We start from the raw sequence: 20,861 nt of genomic DNA, 5'->3' as shown, positions 1-20,861 counted from the left end.
TAGCCAGGTTCCTTGAAAACTTCATATCACCACCATTCATCGTACGTTATATTAATGTGATGAATTTACATTTTGGAAATCTCGTTTAAATTAAAATGGGGGTGCTTGAATAGCGTTTAAAGTGCCATTATAAGCGTTGGATTTGTGTAAACTACACGATTAAGTAGGTTGATGATGGTTCAATGGATCATGCAATTGCTTATAAAATTTCCTTCTAGAAAAGATGAAAATTAAGGTTTAAGGAAATGTGCGACAAAGAGAACAAAGGAATATGCCATGAACTTTGTTCAAATGGGTCATGAAATTGATGTAGGTCTAACCAAAGATTCCGATCGCATGAAATGGCTTTATAGCCAACAACTTTAAATGGCTTTTCAACGAATGTGTATAAATGAAATTACGTTACTCCATTATTCATTTCTCCCGTGATTATTGTCTTATTAAGCATCCATCTTAATTAGATATATGCAGTGGCTCCCAGCTTTTGATGATGGAGCTCAATATTGTACCCATTAGTATTAATCATGCAAAGACTCCATATGTGTTTACATGCTTGAGTTGGAATGGAGAATAGAAATTATAATAAATTGTTTATTTAAATTATAAGAATTACATTTAAAATGAGCCGTAAAAAAATTATTCAGAATCGGATTCTCCAATAATATTAGGTTTCCATTATTTATTCTCAAATTTGATGAGATTCATCATTCCTATTCACATTCTAGATATTATTTTTTTTTTGGAAGTAAAACACTCTGACCGTACAAATTACAATACCATTGTGTAATTTGATATTGCAAATAGGTCTTGCATGTTTTACACGTGGAGGGAACTTTTGTTTTCTCTCCCAAAAAAATAAATAAATAAAAAACTAGGGTAGATTTAGATACGTCTCTTAAAAGGCGTGGAGTGCATTATTATTAAAATAAGTTAAGAGACAAGTTCTAACACCCCTTTAGTTGAAATATCGGTATTCAAACGAGAAGGTATTGAAAAAATTACAAGAGCCGCATGTGCTATATAATATAGTTATGTAATTGTTTGATTCTATTGAGTGTGTTCATACGAGTTAGGTCAAAATTTAATTGAAGTTATAAATGATGTAATACACATAGGGATACAAACTTCAATGCTAAAAGCTGGAGTGATATATTTTATAATTTTTCTAAGTTGTCAATAATATTATTTTACTTTCATTTATAATTTTAACAGTTAATGAAATCGTAGTTTATTAGTAATTCATGCGTCCAATAATCTTAGGTGCATGAGCTCGAGTCTCAACAATAACTGAGAGTTTAAAACTCGACTCTCCTTCTAATAAAAATTTATGAAAATCTTAATTATTATATGGTTCTAAATATTATTAGAGTGTAATTATAATATATCAGTATTTAAAAAAAATTTAGAGACTTATCCATGTAAAAAAAAAAAAAACTTTTAACAATAAGACTCAAATGAGTCAAATCTATCGCCGACTCTCTTATTACACTAAAAAGCGGTAGTTGAATGCGAAATTACACAATCAAAAGATTAAGAAAAAGGTTGTGAATCACGTGGACGAAGGTGTGGATGTTGGTGAGCCACCCCAAATGCCAGCTGGCTGTCGGAGAGAGGTCCCCAGATCCCTCTATGCACGTGACTCACCACCTCTCTCTCTCTCTCTCTCTCTTTCTCCCTCTAAAAACAAAGCATTAAAGCAAAGGTGAAAAAAATAAAAACAAAAAAGATAAATAAAAAGCCATCGCTTTCTTCATCGATCAAAATTTATTTATATCAATCAAAATAAACATTACATTAAAAACCTCTAAAAATCAAATCCCTCTCCCTCGCTCGCTCTGTCTCTGTCTCTGTCTCTGTCTCTCTCTCTCTCAAATCCCCCCACATTTCCTCGTTCTCGTCTCCCCACTCTCTCTCTTTCTCAGCCATTAATACAAATTTATTTTCTTTTTTATTATCAGATTTCTCTCTTTTTCTTCAAATATTATTAGTTAATTTTAATCAATCAGTTGATATAATTATTTCTCTATCTAGAAGTGATGTGGAGAGATGAGGCTATTTAATACAGAAGAGGAGTTGAGATTCAAATGCTATTGATAGGATATTCAAATGCTTGGATCTGCCGGTGGTGGTAAGGCCTTCACCTCATTAGCTGAGTTTTATTCAAATGTAATTGATCTTTCTGTATTTCCCTGATTACTTTTCATTCGAATTTTAATTATTCTGATTGGTGCAAGTATCGTAGAGCATAGTTCGATGTTATGATTGATTTTTAGCTTGAGTTCTGGTACAATTCGTTTGCTAATTATCAATAAATTCAGTTGAAGGCGATGCTGATAGAGTATAATTTAAGAATGTGTTGGTCAAGATTGTATAAGTAGGTTTCCATTTTATGCTGCGTGTGTCTGTTCTTTTAGAAGATCTTGATTTAAATTCAAATTTTTTGTACTTGATTGGTGCAACGTCTAGATTGACTTCCTCTCATTTATGGATTGTTTCAAGGTTTGTCAAGATTTTTAGTAGGTGTGGAATTCAATAATGTGCTTTTTATTTGGAGTGAATGTGTGCAAACTTTCTGCAACTACATATCTTCTTTTAAAGATCTTCACTTGATGTAAGGCTGCTGTATCGATTGGTGGCAGGCGTCAAGTGATTTCATTGACTATTTGGATTGGTTACAGTTTGAGTATTGATTTTATTTGTAAGCTTATCAAGTCAAGATATTTAGTGGACGAGGAATATGATTGATGGAATTAAAACTTTTAAAGGTTGTTTGAAGTGACGGAGGTCAGGAATTTATAATTAGGTTTTCTGTTTTCTTTAGTATCCTTTTCCCCTGCTATCTCGATTTGATACAAATTGGATTTATTTAATCGTTCTATGATTACCTTTTTATTTTAATTCACTAATATGCTTAGGATGTTGTATAACAGTCATCCTGTCTGCCAATAATATTTGAAGATGCTATAGAAATCCAGTCAAAAAATTTTAGTTATTTGGTAGGTGAACCAATTGTTCTGTAGTAGCCGTGCCAAGGAGTTGATTAGTGTGAAATACAATATCTTAGAAATCATTGTTGACTTATGTCCTCTTAACGCTATGGGCTAGGGTTTTATAAGGAACACACACACACACACACACACACACACACACACACATATATATATTCCAGAAATTCAATTCATCTTTCTACTGTCTGTGAGCTCTAAAGTGCGGATGATTGCCGGACCCTGCTGCTTTGGTTGTCAAGAAATTTGTTGGATAATATCCCTAGTAGGTGGTCTTCATGGTTTGAGTCCTAATCTCTTTCTTGAAATGTGAGTTTCTCGTGTAATAAATTATAATTAAAGGGTTCTTTTTTTTTCAAGGAATTGTGGGTTTCTTTTGCAGTTAATGGTTTGTGCACTCTGCTCATTCTTGTTCATTTTGGGAGAACATCTGGCTGCTTCATATTTGTATTTGATTACCTTTATAAGTGTATTAACTTTTATTCAGAAGCAGAGATTTACTCTATGGTTTTTGTTTTACATGTCAGATGATCTCCAGCCAAAAGAAGTCAGAAAGCAAGGAGTTTACAATCAATGTTTTGTTATATTAGAAATATACTAAAATTGAAAGGATCTTTTATGGGGTAAGAAGTAGGGGCGAAATGGTTTTGCATGCCATATTCTCAAGGAGATGGAGGAAACACGAGATGATGCAGGATCAGCGGAGCAAGGCCATCCTAATGCTACATGGTGGACGCAAGATTTCATTGAAAATTTTGGATCTGTTTCTTTGGGATCTCAAGAAGAGACTTTAAGCAATAAAGAATCACCTAGAAATTTCGAGCAAGATGGGCTGTCATCGCAGACAGCATCACAAATTCTCTGGAGCACTGGAATGCTCTCTGAACCAATTCCAAATGGTTTCTATTCTGTCATCCCGGTGAGAATTTATATTTATATGACAACAACCATTATATTATAGTTGCTGCCAAATTAGCTATGGTTTGATAATTGCTGGACCCCTGAGTATTTTAAGTGATTATATGAAGTTTCCATAAAGATAATGGGTTCCATTGTATGCCTCCTTCTCTCTATATCTATACATTGTTTTTGTCTTTTGTCTTCTGTTCTTTTAAATGTAAATCTGGGCAATGACAAGCATTCTAGAACAGAAATCCATTTTATTTTCAGGCGTAAAATTCATTTATTAAAATGGCCATCATACTTTACATAGTAGCAAGGTTAAGAGTTATGATTTGGAAGTCAGTGGTGCTTACCTTATTGTGAAGATTGGAATTGCCAAACTTTCTGGATGGACAAGTCCTATCTAATTTAGTTATGAACTTTCTTTGGAGTATATTCTATTTTGATGATTTCCATCATCAGTGTTTATTAGATGTCAAGTCTCACAGATGCAAAATGACAAGAGAATTGCAATTCAGGGTTGCACCATATGAGAATTATGGAGCATCTGGTGACATGACTGCCAACAGAAACTTTTCTGAGCAAAAAAATTGAGGATCAAGAATGCAGCAGCTAAATGGAATTCAATGAAGTACTTTCAAAAGCTACCTCTGTGGTTGTAATTGTGCAAAGCATTCTTGTTTGGTAGGTTCTAGAAATATATATTGGTCTTTGGAGTTTTCACTGGTAGGGCAGGCTGAGCCAGAGTGCAGAATATGTAATGTTTTCTGCTGCACTGGTGTGATTGCTTCTATTTAAGCATACACTGGAAGCATTAATGGGACAGTTAAATTGTGACTGTGAAGATTCAACCTGTTTGAAATTTTTAATTTTTCTCGGATGGCTGCATTCATTCCATTGAATCTCTTGAAGACCACCAGTTTGTGTTTGCGGGCTTCTTGTGGAACTTTGTGGTTGTGTTGGGAAAGTCATGTCCCTCAAGTTTTGTTTGAGCTTTAGCATAGAAGGCAAGAAAAATTTCATTGCGAAGATTATTAGATAGTGGATTTGAGAAGTTATATTAAGGTTTGGGAAATAGAATGGTTTGGATGATTTGTAAAAGAATGGTGGCTCATTTTCCCTGGGATCTAAATTTTTTAGGTAATTTTCATTCAGAATGACGTTCAGGTCCTTAGTTTTGATGCTTTAGTGAAATCTATACCAGTCCGTAGTTTTGGTGCTTTAGTGAAATCTGTACCAGTGCTCTTGTTCGGTTGTAAGGTTTCCTCTTAAGTTGGACAATCAAGAGGTTATGTTAGCCTTTGGAGATTTAACAATGTATTTCTGGCTGATAATGAGGTGGTCTGTAACTTAACTATGAGCCAAAAATTTTGGATTGCATCTCATTTTATAGCTGAAGGTGCTGAGGTGGCCTTTGAGTGGACTTCCGGAATGTTTTGTAAGTACTAATGAATAACATTGTGTCTTGGACATTATCAAAATCTCTGAGCTGGAACACGATGTCCTGAATGTTTGCCAGGCTTACATGGAAATAAACAGACTTTGGAATTGACAGAAATTAACACTAGTAATAATTCACTAATATCTGGCAATACATTCATTTAATAAGTTGGTATTTTAAGTTCTTATGTCGTTATCCTCTTAGCCACACTTCTGAAGGGTTGAAGCACCATTCCAGAAGCCTCACAAGTATCTTGTTCGATTATGAACAACATATGCCTTGCCTACTTTCCTTTCTAAACATAAGATATGCATTTTATATAGCTTGATCGACTTATAGTTCTGTTCTCCTGTCAGATTGACCACTGTTAAATTTTGTCTACATTACTGCCTTTCTTCTGTTTCCTCTTTTTTCCTCTGCCTCCCCCCCCCCCCCCTCTCTTTAACCATATTTCTCACATTTTGAGGGATTTAATCTGATCCCCGGCCTTATTGGGGACCAGTTCCCTGATTTGACATTTATTATATGTTTTCCTTGTTGTGTAAGCACAAATACATGGCGTATTTACATATATTTCCATTTCTTGGTTTCACTTAATTATGATTTAATTTGATTGTATGCAACTTTTTACAGGATAAAAGGCTGAAGGAGCTTTTTGATAGTATTCCTACTGTAGATGAGCTTCATGCACTGGGAGGAGAGGGTCACAGAGCAGATATTATTCTTGTAGATTCAAAGAAAGATAAAAAGCTATCCATGCTGAAGCAGTTGATTGTGGCGTTGGTTAAAGGGTTGAACTCGAATCCAGCTGCTATGATAAAAAAGATTGCCGGATTGGTAATATCATTTTGAGAACTGTTGTGTCATATTGTTATCTCACTGTAGTATTTTTACCTTGTTCCTTGATCATAAGTTATGCACAAGTGTATGTGATTATGTTCATCATTTTAGTGTACTACTGTTATTTATTTTCAATCCAGTGAAATTGTTTTTGAATTTTTCTTGAATTAAGAAATTTGAGTTAAGATGGAAAATAGTCTCTGTAAGAAAGTTTATTCAAGTGAAGAACTGGTCAAAAGCGATATTGTATTTTTTTTAGTTTTCTCATTCACTGGTATTCCCTAGTGAACTTTTTGTTCTCTATGTAGCAATAGACAAAGTCACCTTTCAACTAATCATAAATACTTGACATGAAAAGGTGCTAATAATAAGTCTAATAATAAGTTATACTACTAAATAGATGCTAAGACAAAGAAAGCAGGTAGGCGCTAGGTGATAGAGAGAAAATTTTGTTTTTGTAAAAGGGAGGAGGCAGAAAGGACAAAAGGGATCATGAACAAAATTCTGCTAGTAAGTTTCTGGACTCTCTTTTCTTATAGTTTTCCAAAGCTGGAGGCATGCTAGATATTCCTTTGTAATTTAGAATAATCCATCTTTTTTGTATCTGCAAGTATGCACCGGAGATTTTTGCTATCTAACCAGTGCAGGTAATGTATGCCTGTTAAAAGTTTTTTAAAAAAAATGGTTTGTCAAATAAATTAAGACAATTGGATAAGCATAGCCAAAGGTTGGCTTTCTCATCTCCACAACTTGAGAGTTTTACACTGTAGGATCCAGATGTGGTTACAACTGTTAGAAGTGCTGTTCATCTTATTTTACTTGTGTTCAATGACTTAAGAAAAAAACATCTATTAGCATTTTTGGTCTGAGTTGCGACAGGGAAATAATTTTGGTTTTTTTTTCCTTTACAGATTCTTGCTCTAGATGCCTGGGGATAAACATCTATTAGCATTTGCTTTGTTCTCTTAATACTATTTATTTTTAGCTATGACTGATATCTTTTGCACACCTGATGTTCCATGAGCAGGTAGCTGACTTTTATAAACGACCAAGTGCGGAAAGTCCAGCAAAAGCTGCACTAGAGGAAACTTCCCACATGTTTGAGACTCGAGGTGTCCAATTGCTAGGGCAAATTAGGCATGGTTCGTGCCGTCCTCGAGCTATTTTGTTTAAAGTTTTGGCAGATACTGTGGGTCTAGAAAGTAGGCTTATGGTGGTAAGCATTTACATTTTTCGGTTGAATTGATTCTTTCTTCCCTCCCCCCCAACCCAAAATTTGAACTTGCAAGTGGTTCTTATGGGTGAGTTTCAGTTGAAAAAGAAACTTTCTTGGCCTTTTGATTTCTAAATGTTGAAATCTAACTGCTGAAATGCCATGTCGATTTCCTCCGACATTTTCTACCAGGGTTTACCAAATGATGGGACTATGGAGTGCGTGGACTCCTATAAACACATGTCTGTGATAGTTGTGTTGAATTCTGTGGAATTGCTGGTTGATCTTATGCGGTTTCCTGGTCAGCTAATACCTCGCTCAACCAAAGCAATATTTATGTCCCATATCTCAGCGGCAGGGGAGAGTGATTCTGCCGAAAATGACTCTTGTGATTCACCACTAGAGCCAAATAGTCCTCTATACGGGTTTTCAGAAAGAGTGGATCCTGACAGGTTAGCAGACATTGTTTGACTCACATCTTAAAACTATATATATCTCTCACATTCTAAACCTATGTTGAGTGATACCTTTAGTCAATTAAGCTATGTGGACTTTTTTATGTTGTCATTATTTCTTTTTCATTTTTCCACAGTTCGGAAAAAGATGAAAGCTTTCAGGTCCAACGGAAATTGGAAACACCGGCAAATATATCAGGTCCTTCATTGCGTAATATGATGTTGCGGCCTGCGGCTTCTCTTGACAGGAAATTGAGGTAAAGGTGCATGTTTCTTTTGTCTAGTTCTGTGTGCTAACCTAAGGGCCTTTTTGTTTCTATTTTCATTTTCATCTTTAAATTTCATTTCACTCCCTCAGTTTCTCACATAGTGAACCCAACATTGCAACTACATTTTGGCGCCGAAGCCGGAGAAAGGTCATTGCTGAGCAACGGACTGCTAGTTCCAGGTTTTCTTAAACACCTTCTGTGGGATTTACTTATTTACGGTTATTAAATCTTAGTTTTCTGAAATTATGAGGTTCCTCTCGTGCCAAAAACCAATCCCCTTATGCAATGGCAAGAGTGAATATTATGGCTATGTATTACTTATTATTGGTGCGAATGTATCATAAGATTTCCTACAGTGTGTGTTGCTTGAGTTTTTGCATTTACTTTTACTGAGATAATGAAAATTTATTATCACAATTATTTTTAGTTGTGCAGTGATTCTCGATGCCATACTATTTTGGTGAAAGTAGAAATGAGTATTTATGAACCAAAGGATTTTTTTTTTTTTTTTATGAATGGATGGGTCAAAGGATTTGAATCAAATAATTTATGACTTATCGAGCTTTTAGTAAGTAATATTTTCTATTTGTTTCCTATAAAAATTGTTAGCCATGATGCTTGATTTATAAACTCAGTAACATGTTTTGGAAATCTATTAATTTATTCGTTTTGGAAATCTATTAATTTATTCTTTTAATTTAATATCTCCAGTTATAAATTTTCTACAGTGATATGACGTAAGAGAAATTTGATGCTTGGATTGCTCACAAAAGTTTTGGCTAATTACTTGAGGATTAAAAATAGTTTGATATATAATGGTGAATAATTCCTCTCGTCTTTTATTTGGGTGGATATTGTTGTTTCAAGGAGCTTGTCTTCACCAATCATTATTGCAACAATAAGTGATGATACGATTAGAAAACTAATTAGACACGTGCGCGCGTGCACACACACTCACTTATGCAAAGGTATCCATAAATGCATTGATTTTCGTTTTATATGTGCACATTTGGTCCGTGTGCATAACTTTGAAGTTTACATCAAGTGTATGTTGATTGTTCTTAAGATCATTTTCAAATCGTTGGCAAGTTTCAATAATTTGTGCGCAGGTTCTCTGTCATTATTTTTAAAGTTTTATTGTTTTTTGCAGTCCAGAGCATCCTTCATTTCGAGCACGTGGGCGGTCCATGCTGAGTGGAGACAGAAATTCACTTGCAGATTATGGTGATGATGTAGCCACAACAAGGTTATCCCACTTTTGATGCTATGTTTATATAACTTATACAGAAGATCTATTAATTCTTTTTGAATGCATGGTGCGCTACTTGTTTATTCATGTGCTTGCAGTATCAATAAACAAAATAAACGTTCTAGTTCTTTTTTGTTGCTTTATTTCAGATCTCATTGTTGATTTGTGGTTATGTTCCTCTAGAGAATGAAAAAATTCTTTCCCAGTCAAAGTTGTAAAATATGGTGGGAAAGTTATGTAGTTCACATATCAATGAGTATGCAAGAAAGCCAAAGTCATGGGATTTGTCATTTATAATCAGAAGACATTCTAATTCCAGTTGGTACTTCCCAGAGTGTATACCCCCCTTCAAATATGGTCCAAAAAGTTTGCTGGGAGTTATATCTCCTTAAATGTCTAGGCCTCAGGTGATTAGTGCAACTTCTAACTATCATTTAGACTAGAAAAGAATAAATTCAAATGACCCTGCGTGTCTTCTTATGGAAAGGATTTAGCTGCTTCTTTCTTGTACTCTCTATCGTCACTACGTTATCATTCCAGAGTTTATGGATCGATTTAAAGAACACAAGAAATATCCATTGTCTAAGATTATACGTAAGCTCTAACTTGAGGTCGGACTTGCAATTTGTAGCCTTATTTCTTAAAAAAACACAAACTCATCCTTCCTCTGTAGGAAATCCGGCTTTAAACCTTATCTCTCTTGAAATTGTGAGAGCTTAAATTATTAGATCCTTACCTCTAAGCTTAAGCTTTTGAGTTTGGTTCATGCTTAATCTGTTTTAGAATCAATTTTCTAATTGGTGCTGCGTTTGAATCACCTTGTTATGTTAATTAAATTGAAATAAGTTATGTTTCTGTTTGTGGTTTGGTTGTGTTTGATCTGTGCGCCTTGAATGTGAGGAACATGCAGTACAACATATTCTTAATTATGTGACTGTAGATGGAGGGACATTTGTTTGATTGAAAGCAACATGTGATTTTTAACTCTTATGTCAGTGTTGTATTTGAATTGGATGTTTTAGCGAGGGCACGGTCTACATAAAGTTTAGAATTTGTGGAGTCGTGAACAGAAATCTGCTTTTCCTATTTGATTTCAATTATAGTTGCAGGTCAGAGGGTGCTTCAACATCGGAAGCTCGTAGAATAAGAAGAAGAAGCATTAGCATAACTCCTGAGATTGGTGATGATATTGTAAGGTTGGTGTTTGTTTTTATGTCATATTTGTTCCTGTATTATTTTAACTTTTGAGTTGCCCTGTCAGTTTGTTCTTATTAATTAGACCTTCCTTTTGGTATTGTAGGATTAAATTGACTACTTGTTTTGAAATATTTTCCGTATCCTTATGATGGTGACTTTTGAATAACTTCATAGTGGTTACCTGGCTTTTCTTGCATTTTCATGATCTCTCATGTCACAGCATGGTTGTGGGTACCTGTGCTTATATTTCTTCTTGGTCAGACATCAAAGTAAATAATAAGTTAGATTGATTCCTGGTCAATTGAATTAGATGGCTCTATCCATGTTTCAGAGTACTAAGGATAGGTGAACTGAGTACATGACTAATCCATTAAATCGATTATGTTGGCATTAACATTGAGTGGACAGAATTTTATGGTATTCCTGAATGATTTTCATACATAGAGGATTAACTCAGGATATTGCAAACTGTTTCAGGGCTGTGCGAGCAATGAATGAAACATTGAAGCAAAATCGTCTTTTGCAAGAAAGAGGGGAGGACAGGCCCTTCACCCATTCTTCAAATGACAATACTTCAGATCTTCCAAAAAATGTACACTTCTCTGATTTCTATAAATGAGGACTGAAATTTATTTATTTATTTATTTTTGCATTTCTTATGTTTAGCATCAATCTTGAATGTTGTGATGGTATGCATGTACTATTAAGGATAATAGGACATGGTGCCATAGCAGAAGTTTTTACTTGACTTTTGCATGTCAATTATGTTTGAGTGTTTTGCCAAGTTTCATGAAAATGTTGTTGGATCAGTATATCCATATGAACTGCATATATAAACTTTCTGTATCAGTAAATTACAATAATTAATCCAGAAATTACAATAATCATGTTTGCATGGGGGATGTGTCTGCCAAGTTATAAAAAATGATGTTTTTTTCAATATTATTTAGCTTTAGAGCATGGATTATGATTGAATCTGTTAAATTCTTTGTCATAATTTTAGTTTATTTAAATTTTGATTGTTGTTGTCCATCAGGCCCTGAAATCAGCAATTTATTTTGGTTAAGAGGTTGGATTGATGATACAAACTTGCTTTCATGATGGTTACTAATATTTTTGCAATATCTTAGGCCTCAAATTTCCATCTTGGTACTCATGATGAAATATCCGGTGGAAGATCTGCTTTGTATAATCTTTCCCGTGACCAGATGAACTCTCAGAAAGCAATTTCACTGCCCTCATCTCCCCATGAATATGGGAGTCATGGTTCTGAGAGAGGTGGATCTTCTGGCTATATGGCAAATTCCGAATTTGTCTCAACATGGAATAAAGTTTTGGAATCTCCCATGTTCCAGAATAAACCTTTATTAGCTTATGAGGAATGGAACATTGACTTCTCTGAATTAACTGTGGGAACTCGTGTTGGAATTGGTAAACATTACTGATTGTCATTCTATGTGTTTCTGTTTGCAAAAGTGTCTTTAGGCCTTTGACGTGGACTATATCATGAAAGACAAAATATTTAACTAGAAGACTAATCATTTATTTTTATTATTTTTGCCTTTATGCACATACATCTTTATTCTATTTGTTTTTTTCCCCAATTTTCTTACAAATATCATTACTCATCCTTGAATAGCTTTTGATCAATGTATAATAGGTTTCTTATATCTTATTATGTTCATTATATCCCTCTATCACAGGTTTTTTCGGAGAAGTTTTTCGTGGCATATGGAATGGTACAGATGTTGCAATCAAGGTTTTCTTGGAGCAAGATCTAACAGCAGAAAACATGGAAGACTTTTGCAATGAGATATCTATTCTAAGGTGTATTCTCGTTGATTTGTTTATTGTTTTAGTTTTATCTTACAGTTTACTTTCTAACTTAATCCTTGTTATTGCTTTATGTGTGGTTATGTCTCTACCTTCAGTCGTCTTCGGCATCCTAATGGTACCTCCTTCTGCCATTCTTTCAGTTATTTGTGTTTTAAAGTTCTATAGAATTTTTGAAATCAATGATCATTTCTTGTTAACAAAAATGAACTTACCTATATAAGTGTGCAAATTGCTATAATACCGACGAAAATAGGCATCAGTTGCATCAGACACAATAACGGTAACACAAAATGTGTAACATTTGACACAAATTGCTATAATACTGGCTGGTATATATACGGAAATGCATGTTCATATATAATGGTTACCCTAAATGTGTAAAATGCGATGTCAGACAAATAACACGGTGTTCAGTGCACATGAAACATGCGTAGGAGGAATGCATGATAACATATCCCTAGTTCAATGGTCTATATTGTGAAAAAAATTATAGGATTGAGCGGTAACATACTATTAGTCCAGATGTTTTGTTACGTGTTGCTGAATGTTATTGCCTTATTTGTCTACACTGTTCAATGTTAGTAGTAATCATGTTACTATTTTATGTTCATTGTTACTAAAGAATTTTTTGTTACCACTTGCACATATAATCCCAGTGCCAATACCAAACCAGTTGCCACTCTACTCTTGCCACTCTATTCTTACTCCCTTTCACTTTCTCTGTGCAAGCACACACACGGTAGTTACGTTGTTTGTGAGGTTTTATTATTCCATCTATTACCCCTATCATAGACTTGAGAAACTTGACTGTGATTGGAGTTTTTTAGTGAATCGAGCAATGCTGGTTTTGCAGTTATCTTATTTTTGGGTGCTTGCACAAAGCCTCCACGATTGTCAATGATTACTGAATACATGGAGCTGGGGTCCTTGTACCATTTGATTCATTTGAGTGGTCAAAAAAAGAAGCTTAGCTGGAGGAGAAAATTTAAAATGCTACGTGATATATGCAGGTATATCAAGCCTGTTCATAACATAGGAAGTTCATATACTTTTTCTGTACAGTGATTTATGGCACATGTGGAATGTTTATTTTGAAGTACAATCATATTTGCGCTTTGCATGTGAATTTATAAAATAATACAATTGTTAGGAATTAAGCTAGATTGTTGATGTTTTCCATTGGTGAGTTATGCGTTTCATTTGCTTGTCTTTGGAAATTAAGTATCTCTAAAACTTTTATCTAAAACGTTTATGGACATGAGGAATGTGAGAGACTTTTATCATTATGGTGGCTAGATTAAAACTGTCATTACGAAAAAGTAGACCTAGGCAAGCAAAAGCTGAAGCACTGGGATGCTCTTAACCTTTTTCGCCATTCACTGTGTGTTTTCTTCAATCAAACCTCGGCTTCATCATTGATAACTTAGAAATAGGGTCTTTGCATTTTTCAAGCTTGAGTTTGTTTTCTTCCCATCTCATAAACATTACCTTTTGCACTGTAAAGGTATTATGTAATTCATGACCTTTGATCTTTTCCATTATTTTGTGGCTGGATGTTTTCATGAATTGAATGACATGCTAGCTGTGATATTACCTTATTATTTTTCAAATTTCGTTTTGTTGGCAATTATACTAATTCATTGTTTATATGCTATGGTGTAAGCATCTCATTTTCTGTTATTCTCTTTAGCTTTTGCTGCAAAATTATAAGTGTCTTTATGTATTCAAATTAGATAAGGAAATGGATCTGGTTGCCTACTTTCATGTGATTGAAGTTGAATAAATATCATGAAAAGTTTCTGCTGTATATTCACTGGAATTTTCTGTTGCCATCTAATAAGGGGTTTGATGTGCATACACCGAATGAAGATAGTCCATCGTGACTTAAAAAGTGCAAACTGTCTTGTGAATAAACACTGGACTGTCAAGATATGTGATTTTGGGCTATCGAGAATAATAACGGACTCACCCATGAGAGACTCCTCATCTGCTGGAACTCCAGAATGGATGGCTCCTGAACTTATTCGTAATGAACCCTTCACAGAAAAATGTGATATTTTTAGCCTTGGGGTCATAATGTGGGAGCTCTGCACTCTAAATAGACCATGGGAAGGTGTACTACCAGAAAGGGTAAGCTGACATGAGTCTTCATGGTTAATTACGCACATTTTATTTAAATATAAGGAGCTAACGGTGGGCTAATCGTTTCTTTCTGTCTAGGTTGTTTATGCTGTTGCAAATGAAGGCTCCCGCTTGGAGATTCCTGAAGGACCACTCGGCAGACTAATTGCAGGTTGACTGCATTTACAATTTATTAAATTTCATGCTTGTCATTTCTATTAATTTTCAAGCGTTCGTATGAGTTTAATTTGGTGGAAAAAGAGTTTATATGAATTAATCTCTTGCCATGTCCTCGACTGCAGACTGCTGGGCAGAACCACAAGAAAGGCCAAGCTGTGAGGAGATACTTTCCCGCTTGCTGGACTGCGAGTACTCACTTTGCTGATACAATACAAAATCTTCCCCTTCTGTGTATAGAAAAACATGGTAGAGTTGCTACATTGTATCCTCGGCTTCTTAAGTTGTAAGCTATCTTGATTTTTCCAATAATTGTGAAAGCATTGAATGTTGCATTTTTTCAGTATTTGGATGACCGGATTCCCATTTCTTTCTTTCGCCATCACACCAGATGGATTCCAATTCCACTCAGAAAACGCATACAACGGACACATCGCTGTTACCGTATAAAAATTACACAATCGGATTGGTTTTGCACGTTTCGAGTTGTATTTGGGTAAAGCAAGAAAAAAGGAAACTGTAAAATGAGATTAAACATGCAGTGGTGGGTAACTCGATGTTGCCGAAATCGTTCATGCCTCTTGGATACAACTTAAAACGCATTTCATGGTTCCAGATAGTTTCAGGCGATCAACAAGGATTGAAAATTTTATTTACATGATTCAATCAGCAATGCGTCTCCTGTTCATTGCATCTTCAAAACGACGGTGAGAGTCCTCTCTCATCTCAGTAGTCGAATCATCAGCGGGTGCTGGATAGTAATCTTCTCGGAGCTGCACATCCCTCACGTTAGGCATTCGAGTGAAGAACATCATGAAATGTTCATGTGCAGTGCCATGGATGATGAGCTTCCTCAGGGTAAGGCACTGCGCGATCAATCCAGATGCTGGAAGCGTGAGACTCCTCTGGTTCACATCCCGGTCTTGTGCCGGCCAATAATCGAGCTCATTGAGTCTCAAGTTCCCTATCCCATTGAAGAAAAACCTATCCCAAAGTGTCAGATCCGTTTCACCGCCAGGGGCAGTAAGAGCATATCCTATTGTTTCACCGAACTCCAACCGCAGTTTTGTAAGCTGGGGATACCGTGTGAGGCAGCTCAATCCGAAAGCTCGGTCCGACGGCTTCTGCCGCCCACGGCTATCTCCTTCCATCTTTATACGAATCTCCTCCAAAACGGGACAGTCATCGAGACCCACGATAGGCAACGGAGTCAAAAGCTGACCCACTTCAATCCAAAGGGACAGGCACTTCAACCTCTTCCACGTCTTGCAACAAACTCCATTTTCTTTAATTTGCAAATGCCAATTGCCTCCTTCAGGCAGGCAAAACTTGCGTTTCTTCCTAAGCCCCAGTTCATCGTCTTCATCATTCAACTCATTGAGATCAAAACTCCTTACTTTCGACTCCGAACTCTCAGTCAACTCCAATCCATCCCACACACAATCGATATGCAGCTTCTCAATACGATCACGTACCAGGTCCAGCGCTTTGCAAGACGCCACAGCACCCAGCTGCTTACAGCACGAAATCTTCATCTCCACAAGAGTCTCCCGACGCAAAGCAGCCATCGTCCTCAACCCATCTACCGTAACATTCTTGCAACCCTCGAGTTCAAACTTAACGAGCCTACGACACCCTCTCCCGATCGCCACCAAACCCATGTCACTCAAGTCCCCGCAATTCTTTATCGACAAGGACTCGAGCCCTCCGCACAAGGAAACCCCATCAAGCTGCCAACCAATCGCCAAACAAACCCCATGAAACTGGCCCAGCTTAAGCACTTTCAGACTCGAGCACTTGGACTTGAGCACCTCCAAAACGGGACCGCTATCCCTCACATTCTTACACACATCAAGAACCAGCTCTTCCAGCAAAGGCAGCCCGCTAAACAGCTGTATCAAGCCCTCTCTACTGACACTCGCGTCCTCCGCTGTAAACCCGTCGCTGTCAGGGTCTCCTCTCTCGTTAGCCAACGACGACGTATCGACCAGATGGAGCAGCGTCAGTTTCGGACAGTTGGTTGCTATAGCTGATAAAGTCTCGTCGTTAACGAAACCAATGTATCTCGGATCAAACGTGCACGCGACGAGGAGCTTGTTCAGGCTGGGACACGCGGCTGTGATCTCGCGAATCTCCTGCGCCTTAAAACCCTCAGTAAACGACGTCGTGAGGAGATTTAAGCATGTGAGGTTGGCGGATTTTTCAGGATAAGCTCTGAGAACCGGCGGGAGATCCTCCGTCCAGAAATAGAAATTCGAGAGGTCGATGGACTTTAGACATTCGCAATGTTCAAACAACGGGATGAACTCCGCGCCCAACGGAGCCTGTAGCCGCTGGTGCCAACGGACCAGCTTGACGTGGCGCAATCCCGGCCACTGGGGGAGCAAAATCTCGAGCGTTGACGGTATCCGACAGTAGATGGTGAGAGACGTGGTTAACGGGAAGGCCTGACGTAAGCGGTGGGCCAGTAGGAGAGGATCGGAGGGCGTGGGAAGCGTGAGCAAGGGGTGGCCCCACGGAGAGAGGTTGGAAATGTCCAGGTCCGTGACCGATCTGAAACAGATAGGGATCATGTGCAGGTATCGCGCGTTGCCGCGGAGCGTGATGGAGGTGCGCGTGGCCCTCTCCAGCGAGTGGAACTTCCGGTTGACTAAAGACAGCGAGTTCCGCGCGCGCGTATCGCTGATTGCCGCACAAATATTTGATAAAATTACGTCGGGAAGGTTGTTGATCGTCGTCGCAGCCATGATATAAAATAATCGCCGGGTTTTTTCAAAGTTTTTTAAATTTTAATTTGTTAAATTTGTTATGGGGAGAAGAGAAGAGCTGAGCCAGAGAGGTGGGCGATGAGTGAAAAATTTGATTATGGGCGTGGAATGGCCATGGGAGCCACGTGATTAAGGTGTATGTTATTATTTATGATGTCTGTCGTGGGGTACATTGAGAGGATTTTGACGATTGAGGTTTTTTTTGTCTTTTTATATGGACCTTTTATTCATTTATATTTGTCCTACACACTCACAAATATTTTTTGGCAAAATTATTTCAACTCATTAATTTCGTCTTTAAGCTCATCTGAAAACGTATATTTATTATTAGATTTTAATTTTTTAAAATTCTGAAGTTTACTCTTATTAATCTCTTTTTTGTTCAATCTCACGGTGTTAATGTAACAAAATTCTCCCTTCATGGTTGTCGGAAAAAGAAATCTCTAAGCTTTAGATAGAAATTAAAATAGATACATTTGTTTATTTATGTCATTACCTTTAAATAGAATTTAGTAGTTAGTTTTTCGTTCCAAAAATTTAGATGAAAAAAAAAATTATTCTTTATGTTATGTGAATATGTAGATGGTGGGTTTTGTTCTTCTTTTTTCTTGATATCAGTTTGTCTCATATCACAAAATTATTTGCAATCTATCACTAAAAAAAAAGAAATGCAAAAATCGATGAGAAAGTAAACGAAGAGAGAAAGAGAAAATATGGTTATTTAAAAAAAGAGAAAATATGGTTAGTTAGGTAATTTCATCAAAAAAAAATATTAATAATGAAAGATTAGTTGGTGTATCGAGGAAATTAGTATGTCCAAATAGCTCTACTCTATTTTTTGGGACAAAATTATTTGAGCGTCTCATGAAGTTTAGTATAAAATTAAAATAGAAGATGGGTGTTTAAAGTATAATTGTAATGTAGATAGTTAAAACCTTTATTAATCATCTAATTCTTGATATTGAGGATTCGAGTCATTTCATGCGTATTTTATAAATTCAACTCATTCTGAATTTGAAGTTCTAACACACCCTTTTGTGAATAATTCAATTCTTAAGGTTAAGGGCTCGAGTCATTTCATATATATTATGGAAGTTAATTTGTTCTAATTATTTTAAAATAAATTCAACTTGTTCTGAATTTGAGAATCCAATGGACTTATATAATAAAAAGTCTAATAAACTTCAGACTACAGAAAATTCTAAAAAATTAAAAAAAAAAAAAAAGGGTCTAGCAGATTGTTACATACAAAGGACTTTTGAATAAAAGCATACTCGGAAGTGCATTTGATGAGATTGTTGTTATAGGGCTAAATTCTCCATAGTTTCGAATATAATATATTCTTGTTAATAATATGTTCTGGATTCTTAAGAATCTTGGCATTGAGTTAAAAAAGAAAAAAAAAATAGTTAGGCGATTTCCATGAAAGGCAATTCTTGTACAAAGTGGGAGATTCTTTGTCGTTGTAAAGGTATATTTTGCATTTGACATAGAGAAGTTGCAGTTAAGAGGAAAGTAGTGATTCTCTTGGACTGCAATCGAAAGGATCATTTGCTTTCAGGCTTAATTTCGTATTTACCCTTTATAAAATGATAATTTTTAAAATATCTTTTAAAATATTATACATCTCAACCTTCCATCATTATTAAAAAGATTAAAAAAATCATAATCTGTTTTTATTTTTCCTTTATCTTTTGAATAAAAATAAAAATAATTTGAGATTTAGAATAACTTAAGAATACTTATAAAATTATCATTTCACAAAAAGTATTTCAAAATTTACCCTTGCTTTTATTCACCATAAAATTTAATAGCAGCCCACTTTACTTTTGACAAAAGAAAAATACACAATATATTGGTAGTGTGGTTGGTGTTTGTTAGCTAAATAATTGTTGTATATATGTTATCTAAGGGTTAGATGATTAAACTAGCTTTTATATATATACAATTTTCATTTTGGAATATTAGATTACTCTTATGTTTGCCAATGAAAAACTGCCCAAACCTAATCTTTTAAAAAGTGAACAGCTAAACTCTTATCATTTAAAAAATTATAATTATTTATATTTATTTAAATAAAAATAAAAATATCATAGCACATTAATTTCGTGGACATTATAGTGCTAAATAGACAAAACCCACAAGTTGAAAAAGACCTTATTGTCCTTTTTTTATGGTGAGATCTAGTTGTGCATTATGGAAACTATTATTGGGTTGATTGTCTTTTTATATTAAATTTATTGATATTTACAATAAAAAATTATTAAAACCAAATTTATGTAGCTTTTTTTTGTCTAAAATTTGAATGGGTCTAAATTTTTCCTAAGTCTTAATGGATCTAAATACAAATGTCTAGATGACATTTTTTTTTAATATCTGAATATAAGTGGCATCTTATTTGTTATTATAAACAAAAAATATTTTAAACATAATTATTTGACATTTATCGTTTAAAAGATAAGTGTATTTAATATAAATATTTTAGAATATTATATTTACTTCTCATTCAGATATTTTCTTATTCATATAAAAGTCATAAAAGCTCACTTTTGATATGTAGATATAAATCTCTAAAAATCAAACATAAGTAAAATTTTAATAACCCTATATAAATAGGGAGATTGCCAATTTCCCTCTTACAGTAATCAACATATACCATTTTTCCCCCTGCTATTTTTATAATGGCCAAAAAACCCCCCTAATAGCATAAGTTTACAATATTACCCTTATTTTCAACTACTCTTTTATTTATATTTATTATAAATTAAATAAATCACATGAATATAAACTAAATAAAAAATTAAGCATTAAAAACAAGAAATATATGTTTTGATATGAACAAAAAAATTAATAATAATTTTTTTTATACTTATTTATTTTGTGAAATTTTTCTTATAATACATTTATAAGAAAATTATTAGTAAAATGATAAAAAAATTATTATAAGAAAACTTGAATGACAAATAAAAATTTATTATAAGATAAATATTAAAATATTTTGCCTATACTTTTTACATTTACTTTTAAAATATTATAAAATGTTTATTATAAGAAAATGTTCACAAAATAAATAATTACAAGAAAAAATTTTATTATTAATTTTTTTGCTCATATCAAAACATATATTTCTTGTTTTTAATACTTAATTTTTTATTTAGTTTACATTCATGTAATTTATTTAATTTATAATAAATGTAAATAAAAGAGTTGTTAAAAATAAGGGTAATATTATAAACTTATGTTGTCAGATGGGTTTTTGGCTATTATAAAAATAGAAGGGGGGTAAATGGTATATGTTAATTACTGTATGAGGGAAAGTGGTAATTCCTCATATAAATAATCATTCTTAGGTGCAGATGCTCTTTTTTTTTTTAATTTTAATATGAA

General features: G+C 34.8%; 2 protein-coding genes across 8 annotated transcripts; one reads left to right on the top strand and one right to left on the bottom strand.

Annotated features, from left to right (window-relative positions):
* Positions 1-1,768: 1,768 nt before the first annotated feature.
* Positions 1,769-15,159, top strand: LOC18051947 (probable serine/threonine-protein kinase SIS8). Of its 7 annotated transcripts, XM_024191388.1 has the most exons (18): positions 1,769-2,128; positions 3,533-3,924; positions 5,983-6,186; positions 7,217-7,405; positions 7,595-7,854; positions 7,995-8,114; positions 8,216-8,305; positions 9,277-9,372; positions 10,479-10,571; positions 11,050-11,164; positions 11,703-12,003; positions 12,276-12,399; positions 12,504-12,523; positions 13,262-13,418; positions 14,250-14,538; positions 14,629-14,701; positions 14,832-14,955; positions 15,051-15,159. In XM_024191388.1, exons 2-17 carry the CDS (start codon positions 3,676-3,678, stop codon positions 14,912-14,914), a joined length of 2,463 nt encoding a protein of 820 aa, XP_024047156.1. In that variant the 5' UTR covers positions 1,769-2,128; positions 3,533-3,675; the 3' UTR covers positions 14,915-14,955; positions 15,051-15,159. The 7 variants fall into 7 exon arrangements, with proteins under 7 accessions (XP_024047156.1, XP_024047159.1, XP_006446798.1 ...); XM_024191391.1 differs by having other exon boundaries at positions 8,228-8,305; positions 14,832-15,074; XM_006446735.2 differs by having other exon boundaries at positions 10,485-10,571; positions 14,832-15,074.
* An 89-nt stretch (positions 15,160-15,248) lies between these two features.
* Positions 15,249-17,728, bottom strand: LOC18051946 (F-box protein MAX2). The gene has a single exon (XM_006446732.2). It carries the CDS (start codon positions 17,451-17,453, stop codon positions 15,369-15,371), a length of 2,085 nt encoding a protein of 694 aa, XP_006446795.1. The 5' UTR covers positions 17,454-17,728; the 3' UTR covers positions 15,249-15,368.
* Between the last annotated feature and the right edge of the window lie 3,133 nt (positions 17,729-20,861).

This window comes from Citrus clementina, unplaced genomic scaffold (genome assembly GCF_000493195.1).
Source record: "Citrus clementina cultivar Clemenules unplaced genomic scaffold, Citrus_clementina_v1.0 scaffold_2, whole genome shotgun sequence".
NCBI lineage: Eukaryota > Viridiplantae > Streptophyta > Magnoliopsida > Sapindales > Rutaceae > Citrus > Citrus x clementina.
This window is presented reverse-complemented; position numbering and strand designations above follow the sequence as displayed.